General features: G+C 37.3%; 2 protein-coding genes across 5 annotated transcripts in view; one reads left to right on the top strand and one right to left on the bottom strand.

Moving 5' to 3' along the window:
• Positions 1–22,885, top strand: part of CFAP47 (cilia and flagella associated protein 47) — a 287,854-nt gene that overhangs the window by 162,461 nt on the left and 102,508 nt on the right. For all 4 annotated transcript variants that reach the window (XR_007908382.1, XM_051811713.1, XM_051811714.1 and 1 more), the window contains exon 51: positions 10,910–11,007. Coding sequence is in view for 3 of the 4 variants with exons in the window: in XM_051811713.1 (XP_051667673.1) it covers positions 10,910–11,007 (98 nt within the window). In the remaining variant the exon portion in view is untranslated. The remainder of the gene's footprint in view (positions 1–10,909; positions 11,008–22,885) is intronic.
• LOC127481903 (uncharacterized) lies at positions 18,945–21,913 on the bottom strand. The gene is made up of 3 exons (XM_051811721.1): positions 21,599–21,913; positions 20,081–21,312; positions 18,945–19,315 (listed from the first exon to the last, which is right to left on the bottom strand). The coding sequence occupies exons 2-3, from the start codon at positions 21,308–21,310 to the stop codon at positions 19,028–19,030; spliced, it is 1,518 nt and encodes a 505-aa protein (XP_051667681.1). The 5' UTR covers positions 21,311–21,312; positions 21,599–21,913; the 3' UTR covers positions 18,945–19,027.

Raw genomic sequence — 22,885 nt, 5'->3', positions numbered from 1 at the left:
ATCGATTTTATTTGTTTTCTTTTCATTCTGACGTGGAAGAGGAAACCACTTCAGTGCTGTTTTAAGGAATTTCATGACTGGAAGTCCTCTGAGTGTACTGTGCCAAGGGTGTATCAACCACGACTGTGCATACACAACTTCTGAGCTGGCCCTTGCTTTCTCAGACATGTTAAAACATCTGTGTCACACAGCTACCCAAGCTGTTCACCTGGCAAGTGATTTCTTAGCATGACTCACAGTTTATACTCTCTTAAAATGTGCAATAGAAATAAAGGCAGATACGGCAAATGGAGAAAAAACAGTAGTTCTTTAGGAAAAAACCTTTGAAGAATTTGAGTAATTTTAAAAGTTATGTGAAGTAAGAGGAAGCAGGGAAGGTTAGTACATAACTTGTTTGTGTTTGTTGGTTTAGCACAGTCCTAGCTCTGTGTTTGTTAACAAAGTGCCACGAATTTAATTTTGTGTGAGCTACAGATTAAGGCTGTGAATGAGGAGGTTTTGAGGCATTTTGTGGAACGTGAGAGTGTGTCAGGTATAACCTGGTAGATATAACTTATTTCCTAGAGGATTTTTACAACCATTCCTCTAGGATATTCTTCAAAGTTATTTACTAATAAAGATGGCATGACCTAGGTAATCTGTCCTGGTTCTTCCCTACCCTTGCCATTGTCAAATTTCACTGATACTTTTTGCATGTTCTGAAGTCCACCATTTGTTGTTCTTTCCATCAGAGACAGAGAGGTTATTTGCAGTACAAATCTTGGTGTGTGTGAAGCTTGTAAGCATTGTGTTTCCTTAAAATCTTACTGAAGGAAAAGAAAATTATTTATTTAACAATAGTTGTTTTCTGAACTTCAAATTCATAACGCTCATACTAGTTTTTCTGTGTTTTCATAAATCTTTTCATAGTTGCATAGCAATCAGCTATTTTGTGGTTTGGGTTTTTTTTTTTTTATTATTTTATTTTTTTATTCCTTGAATTGTTCTTGCCTCTCTGCCCTTTGGAATTATGTCTTTATTCTACTCTTAGACTGGATTATCCTAAGTATTTCCTCCACTTAACCTCAGCTTCTTTCTTTGCCAGGTCTCTGAACTAAGGTAATTATAATAATCACGTAACAGTCTTAAAGGAAATGTAATTTATCTTCCCATTAGAAGTTAAACAGTATTTTAAAAGTGTGTTAGTATTCTAAACAATCACTTCATTATATAATCTCTAATTATATTGAATTTATTCATATGAGTGAAAAGTTCTAGTTCTTCTTCCTTGCTATTCAGACTTCTAAAACTATAATGCAGTAACTGAAAAAATATCATCTTCCCATAGATTAGCACAAAGATTCCTATGATGACAGTCTGATTTTGAGCTAACCAGCTGAGACATGACAATCATCTAAATGAAGAATAATAGAGCCAGCAGTTAAAAAATGAGATAGTACCTTAAAGGCAGAGTTTTGAGAAAGCCATGTGACACAATATATGTGATGTGCAGGTCGCTCCCAAACATACAGACCATCGTACTTGAAGCCTACCAAGTTTATTTTCCATGGTCTATTGATGACAGATTGCTTATGTAGTAGATTGGTTCATCTCCTAAATGACCCTGTCATCCCACCTCTTCAGTGAGTGTTCAGTGGCTAATCCTGAAAGTTTGAGGTTCTTTTCAGTGTGTGGCTTCATGCTCTTACTGAAGAAGACACAGAAAGACATTTAGTTGCTGTGTTAGACCTATGTTGGTAAGGTTTGTGACAGTCTTTTGAACTTTTTCCTCCAGAATTTATTCCTCCAGCTATTAGTAAAGCAGAATATTCCCTTCCCTACCTTCCCTACCCTGTCCCATCCCCCTGCCAAGAAAAACCCAAAATGGTGAGATTTTGACTCTTATGTTGCTAAATACGCTGAATTTCTGTTCAGCATTTGGAATTTCCTTAAGCTTTGCATACTTTATGTTCACATATGTCATGCTGCCTGCAAAGCTAAAAGAGGTGAGGGGAGACAGATTCTAATGCCAAATCTATTACCTGTGTAATTGTTGATTTTTTTTTTATTTCGTGTTTCAGATCTGTATTTACTAATGTCATGAGCACTTGGTATCTGCATGGCATACTGTCATATGCTCTGAGTTTATTCTCCATGCCACTATTCCATGATTTCATCAGAAAGAGTTTAAGATGTGAATAAGATGAGACCCTGAGTTGTGTCCCAGTGTGTACCAGCAGATAGATCTGTGTGTCACCAGTAAACAGCTGATAGCAGTCTAGGCTACATTTCATGAAAAATACATTCCCTGGATAAGTGTAGAACATAACCCAAATGGAGAGTGAAAAAAGCCCCTGTAGAAGGGGAATAGCCAATTTTTGCCATGTTTACATTTTATTCATCAGACTGCAAGGAATAAGAGAGGGCTGTGACATGATCATATTAAGGTCTTGAGATTTTATGAAGGACATCAAGAATATTCTGAGGTGAAGGGATCTTTTCTATCTTCCAAATCTCATGGACACAGCAAATCTGCTGGATGATTTTTTTGAAGCTGTTACCTGGGAGATGGAGATGAGAAAGTGTCTATGGAGTAAAGGTGTCTGACTGAAAAATGGTGTTAGAACATCATGCTGTGGTGATATTAATAGTATGGAAGAGTGAGCTTCAAAAATGGAAGATGGCTACAGCATTAGTCATCCATTTCCTTGAAATAAGCTGTCTGGGGTGTTAAAATTCTCTCTTCTCCTTACAGTTTTGAAGAAAGTTTAGGGAAAGGGAATATCTTTCATGGGCTAGTGGTATCTGAGTTTCCACTGTTAGGTGGTGATCTTCATTTGAAAAGATGGCTTTGAAGGCAGAAGAAAAAAAAGAGAAGTTCTGGATTTCTGTCTTATGAAAGGTCAGACACTTTTTCAGAGCTCTGTGTGCTACTGAACATTGTAGTAGGTAATTCCAGGGGCCTAAATGTGGTTTTCATTTTGCATTTTAGAAAATTGTTCGAATTTCAGTTTCCAAATTTTCCCGAGTGGAAAAGGCTGTGGAGATACAGTCATTGTCAAGTTTAGGACAAGTCCTGAAGAAAAGGAACTTTAATTCATCTTGCAGACTTCCCTTTTGTAGAGCACACTTCTTCCCCAGGCTTGCCTGTAGGTACTATATTAACTTGAAAATTTTGAATTAAATCAGTATTAGGTACATATTTACACATGAAAGCATTATCATTTCATTTTAAATTGCAGCATTTTGAAGGGCATCACTTTCATACCTCAGTTCAAATTTATATATACCAAGTAATGCAATCTTCAATGTCACTTTAAGTACTGTCCCTCTGCATGACTTAGGTTTGATACAAAATGTAAGGCACACTGAATTTATGAAAGGTGCTCTAGGGGAATTGTAACATCATATCCTTTAAGAACAAGATTAAAGACTGAGGAATATTAGAATATTTTTTTAAGCAACGTTATGTGGAATACGTTAAATAAATATTCATTGAAATGTTGGGGTTACTCAGGTATGTTCATGTACATAAAATGGCAGCTGAGAGCAAGTTTATCCTGCCATGTTATGCAAAAGCATTTTTAGAAGCTGAACATATTGATTACCTTTATTGAAAAAGTATAACCCTTATGTGGAGAAGGGTTATAAGGTAGCCACCTAAAGGTAACAACTCCGGATTAATAACTTCCTCAGAAAAAGAAAGTGTAGAAGCATTGCCTTTCCAAGGACAAGCTATTCCTCACTGAGTAAAAATGAATATAAATGTCTGCCTTTTTGCATCCTTTTGAGCTTTTAATGTAATAGGGTTGCAACATTTTCTTAATGTGTTAGTGTTTTACAGCTTTCCACAAAAATCAGACGCAGATAAAGTGGAGAGAGCTATCTAGAACCAGTTAAAACAGGATTTAACTTATAAATTGTTTTCAGTGGAGTCTACCTATACAGAAAAAAATTTCAATTTTTACCTAGGACATATGAACCAATTAGATTTATCTAGTGACAGTGTTAAAAGAAGTATCCAAAACCTTATTGTAAAGGGTTCATATGTCTAGTTTTGTATCTGGAATAACCTTGGAGGTTTATGATAAGTAAACCTGAAGTAATCCACTAAAATTTTTAAAAAAATGAAATTAGAGGAAAAACCTCTTTGAATTTAGCATGGTAGAGAGACTTAAATTGTCAGGAAAAGCCTGCAAAAGAAATGTCAGGTCTTTTTAGTGTAGTTCTTAGATGGCTAAAACCGGTCAAATTTGAAAAATGAGGAACATAAATAATCTGCTTAATAACTAGTCTGTTTCACATAATTTATATAAAATTATTTATTCTGAATCAAAAAGGAAAAACTAAATAAATATGACACACTTATCAAATGATGATTTTTCCTGAACAGCAACTCTTGTCCTTCAGAGATAACTCTATGGGGTGTTGGTTACTCATGGACATTGTGTTTGCATGCGAGCAGAACGAAGTCTAAATTTTGATTTTTCCTGCATTAGCATGACTGAACTCTTTACATATTGAAAGCTATTACATGTTTATATAGTGTAGGGAGCTAGACAAAATGTCTTTTTTAATTTATATTTTACCTTCTGTAAAGTAAAGCAATATATCTATAAGAACAGCATTAAGGGTGCCCACTCAACAAGCATGTGGATAACTACCAGCATGGAAAGTTTTTTATGAGAATCAACAAATCATGCTGTGTTATTTCTTTGCCTGTTATTGTTAAAAACTTAAAGACATATCTAAGAGTTATTTATTTATAACTGGAATTGAATCTACTTTTTTTCATTTTGTATTGCTTTATTAAATCTGCAAATATTGGGTAAAAATATTGTAGAAAGAACTGACAATAAATTTGAAAATATAACTTAAATTCAGCTTTTTTCTTTAAATAATCATAATTCTGATGCCAATATGAGAAATCAGAAAAAACAGGATTTACTGATTAGGATCTATCCTAATCAGTAAAATTAGGATAAAGTCTTTAAAATAAATTGGTATTATTTAGCACTACAATTCCAGTTTCCCCATTGTGCCCATAACCACACACCCTGGACACCTCCAAGCCCCCCGAAAAAACACCCTAGAATTCTACAATTTTCAGGAGATCCAGCCAAATCTTCCTCCTTCATCAGTGATGTGTCATTCAGCTGAATGATAGGCAGCTCTGTCCCAATCAGGAGAGAAGAATGTTTTCTATTTATAACTGCTGATGCTTGACAGCACATTTAATGGCTGGTGTAGCAGACACAGGATGAAAAGTAATTTTAAGGAAAGGACAAGGAAAGGGGACAGAGAGATCAGAAATTTCAGCTTGTGGCTGATATGGCTGTAAGCATCTTGTGAGTAGAGGGAAGGGGATTTTGCAACTGATAACTCTTCTGGACATGATACATAGTACTAGATTAAAAGTGTATGGCTTACAAGACTGATTTGTTAAGCAGGATTTTAAAATTGCACAATAAAATGAAGAGATGAAGCCCAGGAGAAACAGTTTATTTGCATCCCTGAAGAGAAATAGGACAAGACACCAAACTGATTGGATTACAAAAAGATGTTCTCTGGAAGAAAAGCTGATGATTTTGGCATTTCATATAAGTTGGAATGAGGTTTGGAAGGAAAGTTTGAAATTTTAACCTGAAATGTTTTTTGAGAGTTCAAGTTCAATTTTCATGTAAATTATAGTTTAGTTGTCCTGTGTTTTAAATACAGAACTGTCTATTCCCAAATGTAATTACTGTAGATAAATATTAGTTAAAGAAATAGATAAACATTAGCTAAAGAAATTGACTTGTTATTGAATATTGGATACAGAAATGTATCTCATTTTTGATTTTGTCATTCCCCCTAGTTCAGGGTAACTGCATGAATTAGGAAGTACACAGTTTTCTACGCTTCCAGTGACTTCATATTTAAAACAAAAAATTACAAAATAATCAGGGAAATTTCTAAAAACTGAAAATAAGTAAGCTTTTTTATAGTGGTCCTGTTTGAATGTGCAGCAGCTAAGATGTGGAAGATACTGGTTTACCCTAACCATCATTGACAGATGCATGACCCTAACTAGTCAGGGCGAAATCCCACTGACCAAAGGAGAGACTAGAAGAGAAGATAGTGAAGATTAAATATTGAAGTAGATGCATTCTTATGTTTAGAAGATTTTTGCTTGCTCCTTTTTAGTGGAGATTTCTGTCTGAAGTATTGACTCCAATTTGTTTTGTTTGTTTTATGAGATCTGACCAGATCATGACCTGATGGTTGCATAAAGCAGGCTAAGGATTTTTATTTGTCATTGAAGCCCCAAAGTGAGAAGATAAGAGATACAGGCTTGAAGTCAAGTGGAGTTTATCTCATAAGACATCAAAGTACGGTGCTCAGGCCCTAAGAAAAGACTTCAAGAGCATTAAAAATGTCAATGGAAGTTTACAAAAGTAGAGGGGGAAAAAAAGAGTGCCAACTTTTTTTTCTGCCTGTTTCTTAAGCGTGTGCAGAAAACAGAAATAGATATAACCTCTTTCTGTGAGTAGAGAATGAACCATCTCTGTGTTTCAGCGTGAGTGTATTGAGTTTACCTCCATCGCCTGTGTTTTTTCAGCCTTGTTTCCCCAGCATCTGCCATCTGGTAAAATAAAACTCTATGAAAAACCCTAACAAAAAACAGTGAAGGAAATCCCCAAACTCGTGACATTCTGCTCTATACATTAGCAAATGAATTTCTAATACTAGACCTGTTTTCAGCCATGAAAGTTATTCTTCAGGTTTGAAACAGGAACACTGAGATATAACTAAAGGAAATGTCAAAAGCATTTGTTGCTAATTTAATCTGCTTAAGTTCTTTTTTGTTTGTTTGTTTGTTTTCAGGGAGCTAAAGTTTCAGTAGGTTTTTATAGCTTTGGAAGTGACTTCTGAATATTCTTGAGAGTAAGAACTAGCTTCTGTCTTGTAGGTTGCCTTAGGAAGAGAATAAATTCAGCGTAAAATAGGGATATAATTACTTGAAAATGAGAATACTTGCAGTAAATTGGCTTTGAGCTGGCCCATTCAAATGCATTATGTGGATAAAGACACAAGGTGGGACTCATCTATAAAATCTATTTGGTATCTAAGTGAGTAAAAAGCCCTCAGTTTTATGTTCTTAACAGTGCAAGTGGGCAGCAAAGCAACCATTCCAGATATGTTTTCACTGAGTAAAAGTTGACAGAACATCAAAGTTTGTACAACTTCAAGTCTTAATACTAAACAATATCTTCAGAAATGTTTGGTGAAGAGTTCAGCTGGAAAAATAAAAAGATGCTCCTTCAACAGAGAATTGTCAAGTTTGTGTCATGTGTTAAGGAAAGTGTTTTCACTGAAGTATTTTACAGTTTTTAGGTAAATGCCTGTTGAAGGTGTTATGCCAATAATATTGTGATCTAAAATGTAATACATGTAATATTGAAAAATGAGTACAAGGTATTCCCTCCCAAACATGATAGGTGTTTTACAGAAGGGTAATCTGTGAGCACTGTAGTTTATGTCTCCAGAAGAGAGATGAATCTAAACATTTAAATGCATATAAAGTACAAAAAAAGAAATTAAGGGTTTCTAACATAAAACGGTTTTTATAATTGAAGTAAAAACTAAAAAGAATGCAAGTTGGCCTGAAAACTTTGTTTTTGAGAGATGTCAGGAGTTCAAGTATTTTTAAGCAAATTGAACAGAATAAATGAATTTATATATCAAAGGAAGAAGAGAAAAGGCAAGTAGATTATAAATTTTATATTACTGCAATTATGAATCACAGAAATTTGATTCAGGAAAGTTATGAGTACAGAGGAGAAATCTGTGGTCAGAGAGAATAAAGCAGGCTCTAAGTCTATATGGAAAAATATCTTAGTTGCAGTATAGATGTATTAATTGCTGGAAGGCAATATTGTAATGACAAGTAATGATGCAGTTCCACAAAACTTGTGGTTGTGCATTAGGGAAAAATGAAAGTACCTCCTGGAACACTGGAGATACACTTCCAGTTGGTCAATTATTTAGAGGCAGAATGTGATACTTAAAATATCTGTCCTAGAGAGGAGAAACAGTACTTAAGGACTTTTCATGCCTAAACCAACCCTTTTCATTCCATTCCATTCTTTCTCTCTCTTCATGGTGAGAACTGGCAATTTCTTTCCGTTCTTTGGTTACTGTATTTTAATCCCATCTTCTAATGTTCCCTCCTCTGCATCTTGGTTTCCTTAGAAGCTTTCAGAAAGGGATCTTAGACATAGATTTATGGATAATCAGGGTACTATCTGAACCACATCTGCCTTATCACAGCTGCTGACTTTGACAAAGAATTCTGATAGTTTTGTGTGTCCCGGCTTCTCTCCCTTAATGTGATGCTTAATAATTTTCTTTGGACTATATTAACAAACTCACATCTGTAATTTCTTGGTTTATACCAGAGACCTGTCTGAAAATTAGGACCACATTCTCTACCTTTTCATTTCTTTGTACCCGAAGTTGACTTACACAAAGAGTCACATGCTGGTTTGCACCACCACACTTTAATACATGAGGTTCTTTTGAATTCACAGACTTGTAGAATCATAGAGTGGTTTGGGTTGGAAGGGACTTTAGAGATCATCTTGTTCCAACGCCCCTGCCATGGACAGGGACACCTTCCACTAGACCAGAACCATTGGGCAGACACTCTCCTGCCAAGGTGATTTTCCTTTTTATCAGACTGCTCCAAAACCTTTTCTGCCAAAACCTTAATGTGGGAGAGTTCCTCTGACCATTCCCTTCAAAACAAGCTCCAGAGTGGGTTTAGGAAATCTCTGAACTCCACTGTAACAAACTCTACTGCAGAGAATTAATTTAGATTTTGTGCTGCAACCTTATCTTACTTGAGCATTCCTCTTCCACTCTGATCATCTATTAGCTCTTCTGAGTTTGGCAGGCTACCAACTTCAGATGTGTTTGAAAAGATTTTGCTTGTACTTTTTTAAATCTTTAGCTAGTTGTCACTCAAGAGGGTGAGGGTTTTTTTTTTGGGGGGGGGGGATTTTTTGGTTGTTTTTTTTGTTTGTTTTTGTCTTGTTTTTGCTTTGGTTTTGTCTTGTTTTGGCTTTGTTTTTCTTTTTTGTTTTTCTTTTTTTTTGGTGTTCTTGAACGTTTGAGGACAGGGTGGCAACCTTGTCAATTTTCTGTTCAAATAGCAGTTTATGCTCTTTTCTGCTTTCCTTAACTGTACAGACCATTAATTCTAGAATGTGTTGCTATAAATGCCTTTATTCTGCAGTTTAATCACATATCCTGGGTAAATGGAACTTTACTGTTGGTGTTTTCCTTTGTTGTTTCATACCTGAATTTTATAGCTTTTCCTACAGTTTGACTGCGTTCTTGAAGGATGTGTTGACCCAAACTATGGTCACTCTTTGATTTTCTTTTGGTCTTTCCTTAAGAACTTTTATTTCAGCTTCCAGGTAGTATGTTCTGTTTTGGTGTAAGATGATGCTCCTTTCTTGCAGAAGTCGTCTCTCTTCTGTATACTATTTTTTTATGTTTTGTAATTGATTAAACTCAGGGACATGTACATGCCAGAATCCTTTAATAGACACTCAGAAGATGTCTTTGCCTCAATGATGTTAATTTTTATAGATTGTAAGATACTGAGAATATTCTAGACAGTGGAAGGCTGGTATTCTGCTGATATTAAAAAACAGTAAATTTTATGCATATCAAATTAGTCTGAACAAAATGGGTAAGTTAATACAAGATGTATTCAGTGAAAATTTTAAGGAAGTAGTACAATTAAAGCCAGTCAGACACAGTTTTATTGGAAATATGGTTTAGAAATAGTCATATATACAGAATGAGGTACTGCAGCAAGGAAAGCAGTGACTCTGAGAAGAGCTGGGGTCACAGCAGGAGAGGAAACCAGTAGGAGCTCCCAAGACTAATGCTGTGGTAAAACAGGAGTGCTAATGCAGCTCTCCAGTGTATAATTCAGGGAAGCATGAGTAGGAGGATTAAGGCTAATTTCATCTCATACAATATACTGACAAACAGGAACAGTGCAAGTAATTCTTGGGTATGCATTATTAAAAGGTGCTGAACAGCCGTTTATACTTGCAAAAAACTTACCACATGAAGTATTCGTGTTGTGAAGATCAGACCATATAATGAGAGACTTTGGGCTCAGTCTCTTTCACCTCTCTGAACAAGATTGAAGGGATAATTTTATTAACACTCACAACTATGTTCTAAATATAGGAAAATGCTAGATGCTTAATGCCGGATCTCTTTAATCAGAAAAAAGTAATTAAAAAATTGTTTGACTGGACATTGAAGCAAATCTAATGGAAATCAGAAATTAGACTTATATTTAAATGTCTTCCAATGCTAGTAATTAGCCACCAGAACAAACTACTAGTGGATATCTTCAAATCAAGACCCAAAGTCTATCTGGAAGATATGTTTTAGCTTGATGCAATTGCACAGCAACAGTCCTGTGTAACTGAACAGAACTTAATTTCTCTGATATACCAAAGCTTATATTAGAGGAACTAATTTTGATTCAATTTTGCCAGATATATTGTAAAATGATAAAAGTACTGTCAATCTGATATGAAATGTTAGTTGCAAATCAGTAATATTCAAAATTCAGAAAAAAATGTGATTGTCCAGGAAATTCATTTGCTAAAGTAAAGTGCTATTTCCAGTCCATTGTGTACATATTGATTTTGTTACTATTTTGAATCCAGACAAGAAGGGATTAGGTAGTGCAGTTTGTTGACAGTGATTAAATCAGTTCATGATTTGCTTTGTCTCAGTATGAACAGTGACTGGCATTTCTGCTAAAGGTCCAAATTTCTCATTGATTTGAAGGCTACTAGGATTGATCACCTCATAGGATAATTTATAAGGCATTTTGTTCTTTTTAACATAGGAGAATGTTCTTCAAATTGCAAAGTGTGGTTCTCCCTAAAGATTAACAGCACACCTGCAGCACCGGAAAAAACAATAGATGTGAGATGCAGAGCTCTGGTAAGGTTACTCTAAACATTTAATTTTCTTTTTCTACTGCATAAGAAGAAAAATGTAATTTTTATTGTTGTTCTGGCTGCTATCACAGAGGATTAATCAATTTTACTGAGTGACCACACACAATAACTTTTTGAGTAATAAAGCTCAACACTTACTAAGACCTCATTTAAGCTCAGTGATATGAACTAAAATGAATGCTTGAATTGAAGTGTCTTCTTTATCCTGCTTGAATAATTACACCTTTATTCTGCTGACGTCTGCTTCTAATTTTGGATATCAAATAAGGCTGAATTCTATAAAAACTTCAGTTTCTATACAGTCCATAATAGAATTAGACTCTTTTGGTACCGCCATCCTTATGTATGCCAAATTATTATTGTCACTTAAATTTCATTAATAATTGGGATGCATTTAATCATGTTTGTATTACTAGATGAATACATACTTTCACTCTCAAAAATAATTTAATTATGTTAGTCATTTTGGAAGAACAATTACATCATAATGAGTAAGTTGTATGTTTTAAGTCCCTTAAGTATTTAAAGGTAAAATAATTGTTTAGTATGTTTGCTTAATTAATACTTTTTCTGTTTTTCACAGATTTGTATTTTTATTTATCTTTGAATTATACTTTGTAAAGTTTTTATTTTCAGAACTAATATTGTTCTTATTTTCTGTAAATGCATATTTCCTTTATCATATGGACATCCTGCTTTCTGCATGAATTCTAAGCAGCTAAGAAATGCTGCCTTTAATAATGGATGGTGGTAACAGGTTCTACGAATAGAAATGTCTGGAATGGTATTTTTCTGCAGGAATATTTTTGAAAATTAAAATATGTGATGCAAGTACTAGGAGAACACCTCTTCCAGTCACAGATGCTGGGAGGGGAGAAGAGTCTCCTAAGTTGACTTTACATGTGTTTATAAGGGGGAAAAAAATCCAAACCAGTAAGCATTTCTGAAAATATTTGAGTATCATGTTCACGTGTCACTTCTAGTTTGCTCTTCTTTCCTTCAGGTATGGTATTCTGACTGTAGGGGTGAGAAACAGATAATGATGTTTTCAAAGTCTTAGTGTTGGGTGAGCATGTTGGGAGGTGTCTGATGCCAGTAAGAAGCATAAAAGCTAGACTAAAATTGTGATTTGAGACCTTGAACAGAATAGCGTAGGGTTTTATCCTACAGGATCATGATTGTCTGATCTGAAAACACTGTTAAAGTGGTAAAAAGGAAAGCTTGATTTGAAGTATATTATTGACTCCTATTGTGTAACAAATTCTCAAGGTGCATTTTAACTCTTCCTATAAATTTTAATCTAATCCAGTGTGAAAACTTGCAAAAGTCACCGTAAGGTTCAAAATACTTCTGCAATGTTCAGAGAAATGAAATTCTTGACCTGAATGGGGATAATTCAGGTAATTCCTTTCTAGGAAGATGAGGAGGGTAAAGAAGTAAGTATACGTCTTCTTCAGATCTCTATAGAAAATGCCATAAATGTCTTTTTTATTGATGAATTTTGAAGATGACATAAATATTTTTGACTAACAAATAATACATGTAGATACTATTATGGAATTGTGATTACTGAATTTCCTGGTTACATGTCAGGCACTTCATTTTGGAGAGGGAGAGCTTTCTGTCTCTAATATAAGTGACTGGAATTATCCTAACTAATGTCTCACTGGAGACTCAGTGTGACACCAGGAAAAACAACCAATTCAGTCCTTGACTGCTGAAAAATGGTTTAATATGAACAGAAAGCAAATAACACCATAGGTACTGCTATTTGAATGTTCAGACCTGGTTCTTGAAGGTTAAAAATTGTATTGAAATACTGGAAGAAAATCAAAGAAATCTACTAAAAGCATGGGGGACTGGAAAAACAGACCTTGTCATATGAATGCTAAGTAGCTCTATCAACTTAGTTTGCCAAAGGAAAAATGGAGAAGAAATGTGATCATCTGCTAAAGAATATTGAAAAGATAATGAAGATGTCTCAGTTTTGCTGACCAACGTGCATGAAGAGCTAGCGGCCAAAAATTTGCATCTGAGAATTATTTAATCTTGTGTGGAATGTTCTAGTAATGAGAACAGTAAAACATTGGAAGATGTTACTAGTGAAAACAGTAGACAGAGTCTTGTAAAGCTCAGGACTTGAAATTGCTTCAAAAGCTGATAAATATTTAAAAAGCATAGTCACGCACTTTGTGCATCTGCTACTTCAGTGAGTCAGATTTAATGAATACATTGATCCCTTTTTGACCTTGCAGTCTTCTTCCTTCCTGGCCTTTGGAAAGAAAGGGGTTAGCAACATTTAATTTAAAATACTAATAATACTGCTTTTGGATGGTAGTTATAGCTGTATCTCATCATCAAATGCAATACAAATTTATCCTCAGCTTGACAAAAGTACTGATCCTGTCTTACACAAATGATCAGACTTCTGAAACATCAGAAATTGGCTACAGCAGAGGTAAAGTTGGCAGGACAGAGTTTTTAAATGAGCAAGGTGTAACATCTTGCTTTTTTTAAGGGTAGATGTGTGGCCACAGTGACTGCCAACCCACAGACAGTGAGGGAGTCCCCAGGGAGGTAGGGCTGGTGGACATCCCAGGAACAGTGGGCAGCATGGGATCATCTAGACATATGTCACCTGGACACCAGGAGTGCTATAGACATTAATGAGACTTCAATGAATATATTTACTTGCAGATTCCAGTTTTATGTTTGAGGTTTAAAAGTGCTTTAGGCCAACTCAGCCTTTTGTACTTTGTAAATAAGTGTCTGTCTGAAATGCAATGCCTGTGACAGGGGAATAGCTGGTACCATTTGAAAAGGGGTGCCCAGATGTGTGTGTCAGGATTCAAGCTGAGTTTGTGACTTTGTACATGTTCTGACCCTTGTGGGTGTCCTGAGGCACTGGCCATTGGTTGATGCTGTAAAAGGAGTACGCTGTTGAAAAATGCAGAGAATTTGGAAAAAACAAGTTCGTCCACCTGGCAGCACCATGCAGTTGACTGTAGCTCAGGTCTTGGTGTCAGGACAGAGTTCCTTTTTTCTGCTTTAAGTACATAAAATCAGCTGAAAAGAAATACCCCAGTTAGGTCTGTACTGCCCCCATCCCAGACTTATATGACTTTGACAAGGTATTGTGTCACCATCCTCATTTAATTTGCTCAGAATTTTCTGTACTTTCATCTGTCTTTCGTATAATGCTTAATTACGATTAGATTCATGATCTTGAATTGGAACAACACAGCATTTTCCAGTTACATTTACCTTTGGTTTGCACTGTTACTTGTGTGTCTTAACATCCTTAAGGTGCCAAATTTCAATATCAAAGCGTATCTGCAGATATGTATCTGAAAGACTTAGAGATAATTTGGTTTAACTCAAGTTTTAAATAAAATATTTGCATTTTTACGTTGTCAAGACCCATCTCACTACATATCATTTTCGAATGTGTTCTTTCTCTCAACCTAAAATTCAAAGTGGAGATTGCTTACTTAAATGAAATAAACCCAGTTTTATGCTGCTCAAGTCTTGTTAAAACTCTTTTGACGTCATAGCAAAAATCATCTAAGCTTGTACTTTGCTAATAAACCAGATTATATTTAAGCTATTTAATGGAAATAGAAATATTGCATAAGTGTACCATGTTGAAAAAAATAATTTTAAATTCTAGTCTAATTTTAGTTATTTTAATCACTGTATATCAGTAAAGGAAATATCCTTGTTTGAATAGAAGAATTCATCTTACTGGAAGTTTAGATTCAAATCCTATTGTAGTCCTTACTCTTCAGTTGATAGTATAGTTTTCTGGGAAATAGATGAATAAACATTTCAGTAAAGAGCTCAGAATTTTATCCATAAATTGAAGGAAGTAGCTTTTTAAATTTAAAAGATAATAGATTTTTTTCCTAGTTTTTTAAAAATAGAAACTCAGTAATTCCTCTAATTTTAAACACACCGGTCTCTAAATTGAATTAGATTAAATTGCTTTGGTCCATGTGACCATTAGAATGCCTACCACAAATTGCATGGTATGATACAATGCTTTCAAGGTCAATATAGTGTTTGAATAAGAAAAATAATGTGATCTCATTTTCTTTTTATATGTGTATTCATTTTTTTCTATGAAGAAAATTATACTAAAAAAGAAAAAATTGCCTCAAATTTACTCCTTAATAGTGCTAATACTGTTTTATGTTGTTATGTTTAGAGGTTTTAGGACAGAGAAGCAGTTCCACTTCTCAGCTTTTCTCTGTGACCATTAGTACTCAAGGTATCTCCTGTGTTGGATACATTCATGGTATCATTACTTTGCAGATAGGAGAATCAAATATTGATTTTAACTTTTGTTGTGGTAATTCCACATGCTTGTATTTCCAAGTAAGGGAGTGGATGATGATCTGTTCAATGTTCAGTTAAACTTCTTCAAGGTAGATTTATTTCTCATTTTTCTCCCCATGTGTTTTTTGTTTGTTTGTTTTTTGAGGTGGAGGGTGGAAGGTTGGATGTTTTCATGGTTGTTTGCCTTTTTTTTTTTTTTCTAGCCTGGACAGACTGGTACATGATTTCTGATTTTCATTTGAAATTATTCATGTTGTAAAGCATATAGCTTGCTGATCTGGATATTTTTTTCTAATCCAGGCCCTGAACACTCTGAAATACACTACTCACCATTCCAGAAATAAGAATAACCTTACTGAAACAAAGGGAGATTATCCAACTGTGGGTTTAAGTCCTGTGTATATTAATAGAAACAGATCAATTGGTGAAGCCTGGATAGGTTGTAAGGATGCATTCCAGCGGTGAAGGGTTCCTGCCCGCCTTGATTGTTAAAGCTTGGTAAACAGGGGAGCCTATCCCAGTGCTTAGATGATAAGCCTGTGTTTCAGAGGAGGGATATAATCAAGCATTGTTAACATAACACTGAAATAACCCAGCCAGTCCTCGCACTGCTTGTGACGAGCACCCCCAGCTTTACCTCACAACTTCATCAGTCACTGCCCAGACTCAGACTCTCTTTTTGCCAGCTATCATAATGAAAGCAACCAATCTACATTCTAAGTACATGTCTTTTGTCAGGGTCCTTTGCCTTTCGATCCACCCTGAGAACCAGTTCCAGCAGTTGGCATTGCTGGCCTATAGAGGACATTTCCCCACAGTCATTAGAAACTCCATTGACTCTGCTACGTAAGATTTCCGTAGCACTGTGCTGGAATTAATTCCAGGAAAGAAATTTCAGATTTGTGAGGTGTCATTTCCTGTTTTATAATTTTAGAAAATCATTCTAAATTCTATTTTGAACTGCATGATGTAAGGGAGAGTGTTGTTGGAGACTTGTTAGCTTTGGCTCCCCTTCTACCAATGCAAATTTCAGGTTGAATTTCACCCGACCAAGACTGTCAACTCCATTAAAAGAGATCAGCTAAAAACCAGCTCAGGGAAAAAGGGAGAAAGTACCTGTTGCCCGTAAACAAAGACACAAACCAACAAAGTGCCGGTTTATGGGTGCTTTATTCGGGGCCCCGGGAACCTGCGGGCTAACGCCCCAAGTCAGGATTCCGACGACCCTCGTTCTCAGTTCAGCTTTTATACACAAACAAGTTTACATGTATTCTCACGGCTAAAACAATTACAGTTTCTATAGCAAACCAGGTGCAGTAGTTTATAACAATTAACAATCATCTACTCTAATCATAAATCTGCTTAAGTTGTCTTACCCCCCTAGAAACTGTTTAACAGACCCTTACCACATCTAAGGTACAAATCGTTACGTACATGCTTGACTAAATCTTTTGATTATTGTTTCTACTTCTTCAGTACATTCTATTCCCACGAACAAGGCTGCTGCTTAACTCACTACTGTAAAGTGTTGCTTTCTAGGCCTACCCTCTTACTTAAGCCTTAGCCATTCTACTACTAAATTTAAACTGCTTTGCAACAGTCCCCCCTTTTGAGCATTCTTCAGGCTTTGCTTGCAAGGATGCTCAAATACAGCAATCTTCAGGTTGCAGTTTCTTGATGGATAGGAGGTGATCCATTTTGCGGTGAGATTACTTCTTTTCTTGTTATAGCTTTCATGATGCGTCTCGTATGTTGACCTTCTTTTACAATCATTCCTAAAAGACACTTGTAAACAGTTATGGCTATGACAACAATTATTACAATCAATATTCCGTACTGGATAACAGAAGATATCCATCCTGGCACATGGAGACCTAGGGAGCTGAATAATTGTCCTATCCAATTGTGTTCCGCTTCTTTCTGCAGTTTATGAACATTCTCGTCAATTTGTTCTAATTGATTAATATCTTTCTCTACTTCTTGAGTGACTTTGGGATGTGTACACAACAATGCTCATCCTTTGCATGCAGGTAACCGCAAACTCCATGTTCTTTGAGTAATATCAGGTCTAATGCCATGCGGTTTTGTATGGTCATTCTAGAGGTGGCTTGTAATTGTAAATTTAGATCTTTAAATCCTTTCTTAGTGACTGCTGCTAACCTTTCGGTCTGGCTCATCAATTTGAACAATATTTCTCTGTTTCGATATGTTGAAATTGGGGCAAACAAAGATTCTAGTGCCCATCCGAATTTAACTCCTGCTGATGGCTCATGCCAATCTGTTAGTTCCAGGTCATTAATGTCATTCCTAACTTCTCTTTTCTCCCGTGGTCGCATCTCTGCTGGTGTTAACTTCTCTTTTCTCCAGAGTGGACAAAGAGTAGGTATCCCTAGTGTGACAGGTACAACCGGACCGTCTAGTGGCATGTGGGTGGTCCATTGACCATGTCCCATGACCCATACTAGGTTTCCGGGACTTCTAACTGTAGTAGTGTGACAATCAATGTTTTTCACATGTCCTTTAATGGTATGGTTATATCCTCGACACTCACATCCTAACTGCAGGAGGGCCCTGACTGGTATTAATCCTATTTCATCGTCTGGGGTATCACATGTATATATTCGGGTACAATTCCAATCCTCTTTTGTATGTGTTTCTGTCCTCCAATTATGATTCCCTCTATTTCCTGTAGAATAAGTTTGATTCTTTTTCCCCTTCCAGTGAATGCACCACTGTACCTTTCCAATATAACTATATGTCTCTAGCAGGCTGGGTCCCCAAATTGTTTGCCATTCTTCCATGGTTGTAGAACTGGTAATATTTTGACAGACCTCTTCTTGTTTTTCTCGTTTTACTGAAGCCGGAACTTTAGAGCATGGGTGTGTTGAATTTGTAACTAAACAGTATCCTTTTAATTCATTAATTGTTTCACTTGTTACCCATGTCCCAATTACTACCCATCGGAAATATCCCGGCATCTGTTCACATTGCTTCTTCATCATTTTGTCACTTAATAAACATACATCTATCGTTTCGCTCCATGTGATGGTTACAAATTTACAATTCCTTGTAATATTCTTAAACATTTTGGGTATTTCCGGCACTGGAATTATTCCCCATGGAATTGGGTCTCCTGCTGCATGAGGCATAGGGAGACATGCAGTAATTTTAGTAACGTTTTGTACTTTCCCAAAATCTCGAATTAGGCCCACAATTAAATTTTCCTGTTCTATTTCTCTATTCGGAATCTGCAGATCTCTCACATGTCGAGTTTTCCTAGGGGGTATAACTTGTACCTTAGTCATTATTTCCCAAGTTGTGTTTATCATGTGTATTTCTACATACCCATAATCAAAACTCCTTTGAATCCAAACTACACACATGTATGTCCCTTCTACGGTTTTAGACACCTCAGGTACCTGCAGGACGGTATAACCCTTTTGTTGTGTCGCATCCCAAACTGTTGTCACTCCTTCTGTTATGATTCGATCTTGATCCCTCCGTCTCCACTTGACGTGGACATCTCTTAATTCAGCTCCCTGGTCATCTGAAAACAGACAAGTTAAGTTTACATCAGTGTTCTGGTGCAAACAAATAAGGATCTGGGGTCTCAATTCTCACGGTGGTCTCTGCTAAACTTATCAACCCCAGGAATACCACAATCTTCAATTGTTGGCTCGAAATACCATCTTTGTAGGTGAGAGAGGTTCTACCGACCATGAGACTGGAACCTTCTTGACTCGGGTGTAATGGATCCAATTGTCGATTCCCTCGACTTTCACCGCCGTATAAGTGGTCATTATCACCTGGCGAGGACCGTCCCATGTTCCCTTTAATGGTTCCACTGACCAGTTTTTCACATAGACTTGGTCTCCTGGAGAAATGTCATGAACCGGATTCTCCAGGGGCAGAGGCCGATTCCACTGCAGCGCTCCTCTGAGGGCTGTGAGGGTCTTATTCAAAGATAACACATAGTTAAATACTGCCTGATCACCCACTACATGAGGATCCCCTTGGTAAGTAGCCGCATGATAGGGCTTGCCATACAATATTTCGTATGGACTTACTCCTATTCTTTCCCTTGGTTTAATCCTAACTCTCAGCAGAGCGAGGGGTACTGCTTGGGGCCACTGGATTTTGGCTTCCTGACAGATCTTCTTCAATTGACCTTTTAATGTCTGATTCATTCTTTCTACTTGTCCACTAGACTGCGGTCTCCATGGTGTATGGAGATTCCATGTTATCCCTAATACAGCTGACACATCTTGGACTATCCCTGCTGTAAAGTGCGGTCCTCGATCAGAGGACAACCCTAGGGGAACTCTAAATCTTGGGATGATTTCCTTCAGAAGGGTTTTCACTACTTCTTTTGCCTGATTGGTCCTGCATGGAAAAGCTTCTGGCCACCCTGAGAAGGTACAAACATACACTAGCAGATATTTAAAAGTTTGGGCCTTAGGCAACTCAGAAAAATCTACTTGCCAATAGTCTCCTGGTAACTGTCCTACTTGTAGTTTTCCCATTTGTACTTGCTTCCTGACTACTGGATTATTCTTTATACACATAGGACACATTGCATTCACCCTTTTAGCTAGTGTTAACATCTGGTTTGAGAAAATTTCGTTTTTCAAGAATTTCACTAGTGCTTCTGCACCCCAGTGGCACTTGTTGTGTTCCATTTCAAACACTGCTTTCATTATTCTGACTGGTAAAATTACCTGTCTCGTAGGAGTGATATACCACCCCCTGATATTTTTCTTCGCTTCCATCATCACAGCTAATTTCTCATCTTCAGGTGAATAATGCGGTTTCTCTTCCATGAATGCTATTGCTGGATTATTCCGGGTTGGTAAAAGAACCATTTGAGTCCATACCTTTCTCGCAGCCCTCCTGGCTGCTTGGTCAGCGTATCGATTTCCCTGAAACTCTCGTCCTGGATCAGCCTGGTGTCCTCTGACATGCATTATTGCCACTGCTGAGGGCTTATGTATTGCCTCTAGCAATTGTAAAATTTCTTCCCGATGTTTAATCGTTGTCCCCTGAGAAGTAAGAAGTCCTCTCTCCTTCCAGAGTGCTCCGTGAACATGAACTACCCCAAAAGCATATTTGGAGTCAGTCCATATGTTAACTCTCCTTCCTTGGCTTAATATTAAAGCTCTCACCAATGCCCATATCTCGGCCTTTTGTGCAGACGTACCTTGGGGTAGTGCATTCGCTTCTATCACTTGTTGTAAAGTGACCACTGCATACCCAGCATACCTGGTGCCATTTTCCACAAAGCTAGATCCATCAGTGAACAACTCCCAGTCAGGATCTGTCAATGGTTCGTCCTTCAAGTCTCTTCTGCTCGCGTAGACTTGTTCAATGGTCTCTACACAGTCATGCTCCAGGGTGCCTTCTTCCTGTGTAGACCTAAGGAATTCTGCTGGGTTGAGATGGTTAGTAATTTTCAGTTCAACATCATCTTGTTCTCTCAACAAAGCCTGGTATTGCAACATGCGGCTGGAGGAGAGCCAATGCCCCCCTTTTTGCTCTAGAACTGCTATGACCATGTGGGGCACGTACACTATCATGTGTTTTCCCAGAGTCAATTTGCGCGCTTCCTGTATTAAAATGACCGTCGCTGCCACAGCTCTGAGACACCCCGGCCATCCCCCACTTACTGCGTCTAGCCGTTTGGAGAAGTACCCAACCGGTCTCTTCCAGGATCCTAATCGCTGAGTGAGTACTCCTAAGGCCATTCGCTGTCTCTCACAAACATAGAGCTGAAATTCCTTGGTTGGGTCCGGTAGTCCCAGGGCAGGTGCTTCCTGGAGGGCTTTCTTCAGTTCCTGGAATGCTTTTTCTTGCTCTGTCCCCCAGGTTAGCTTGGACTCCTTTGCTGCTTCATACAGTGGTCGAGCAGTCAGTCCGAAGTTAGGAATCCACAGCCTGCACCATCCGACCATTCCTAGAAAAGATCTCAGTTCTTGATTATTTCTAGGCACAGGTATAGCACATATTGCTTGGATTCTATTTGTTCCCAGGCGCCGGACTCCTTGGGAAATTTCACATCCCAGATAGATAACTTTCCGTTTTACTAATTGTGCTTTTTCTTTTGAGACTCGGTAGCCTGCTTGGCCCAGCATGTTTAACAGTTCAATAGTTAACTGACGACAAAGTCCCTGTTCTGTAGCCCCCAAAAAGACGTCATCAACATACTGAAGCACTATATAAGAAAAAGGAGATTCTTTTACCTGCGTCATCTTCCACTCCTCAAGTTCCTTTGCCAACTGGTTACCAAATATTGTAGGAGAACACTTGAATCCTTGTGGTAATCTGGTCCAAGCGAGCTGTCTCTTTCGTCCTGTCTCTGGATGTTCCCATTCAAAGGCAAAGATTTTCCAACTTTCTCGTGCCAGTGGTATGCAGAAGAAAGCATCTTTCAAATCAACCACAGTAAACCACTGAAACTTCTCAGAAACAGATGTTAGCAAGGTATAAGGATTTGCTACAACCGGGTGAATATCTTTTGTAATAAGATTTACTGCTCTCAAATCTTGTACTAATCTATATTTTCCATTTGGTTTTTTTTTATCGGAAATATGGGGGTATTAAATTCTGATTCACATTCTTGTAATATTCCTAGAGTTAGGAACTGTGAAATCATAGGGGCTATTCCCTTTCTTGCTTCTAAACTAATTGGGTATTGCCTAACTCTGACAGGTTGTGCTCCTTCTTTTAATTCTATTCTAACTGGGGTAGCAGCTTTAGATTTCCCAGGAACCCCGGTCTCCCACACCCAGGGTACAACAGCCTGTTCAATCTCTTGGGGTATTTCTTCCTTTTCCACTTCTTTCACAACAAAAATTTTTGCTAAATTTTCTTCTGGAATTTCTATCTTGACTCTCCCTTTTTCAAATATAATTTTAGCTTGCAAGGCTGAAAGCAAATCCCTTCCTAATAAACATTCAGGACTGTTAGGCATATACAAAAACTGATGGTCTAGTTCTTTTCCTCTAAATTTAATATCTAAAGGTCGCAAAAACGCCTTTTCCTCTACCTGTCCTGAAACTCCTACCACCCATGCAGTTGAATCGCTTAGTGGCCCCATCAATTTATTCATTGCCGAAAAACTAGCTCCAGTATCTATTCTAAATTCCGTCGGCTCCCCCTCTACTTCCAAAACAACCTTTAAGTCTGAATCTAGCTGGCTCTGTCTTCCACAACTCCCTAACATAAATGCCTGGGCGACACCCTGTGGCGTGCCCATACCAACAGGGTTTTGTGGATTCACAAAGCTTTGAGGATTCCAAGGATTCATTCCATTTCCAGCATTTAATGGGCATTCGTTTTTCCAATGTCCTTGTCCTTTACAAAGAGCACACTGATTTGGTCCTATTCTACCACGTCCTCCCCCATATTGATTTCCAAATCCCGACTGATTGTTAAATCCTCTACCCATTCCTCCCCTTCCCCTTCTGCCACGTCCCCTTTCCCTACTACCGACCCCATTGTTCTCTCCTGAAGCTTGTAAAAGCGCC

This window comes from Manacus candei, unplaced genomic scaffold (genome assembly GCF_025592945.1).
Source record: "Manacus candei isolate 608988 ecotype Guabito, Panama unplaced genomic scaffold, ASM2559294v1 h1tg000083l, whole genome shotgun sequence".
NCBI classification, from domain to species: Eukaryota; Metazoa; Chordata; class Aves; order Passeriformes; family Pipridae; genus Manacus; species Manacus candei.
Note: the sequence above shows the minus strand (reverse complement) of the source record. Positions and strands in the feature narration are given on the sequence as shown.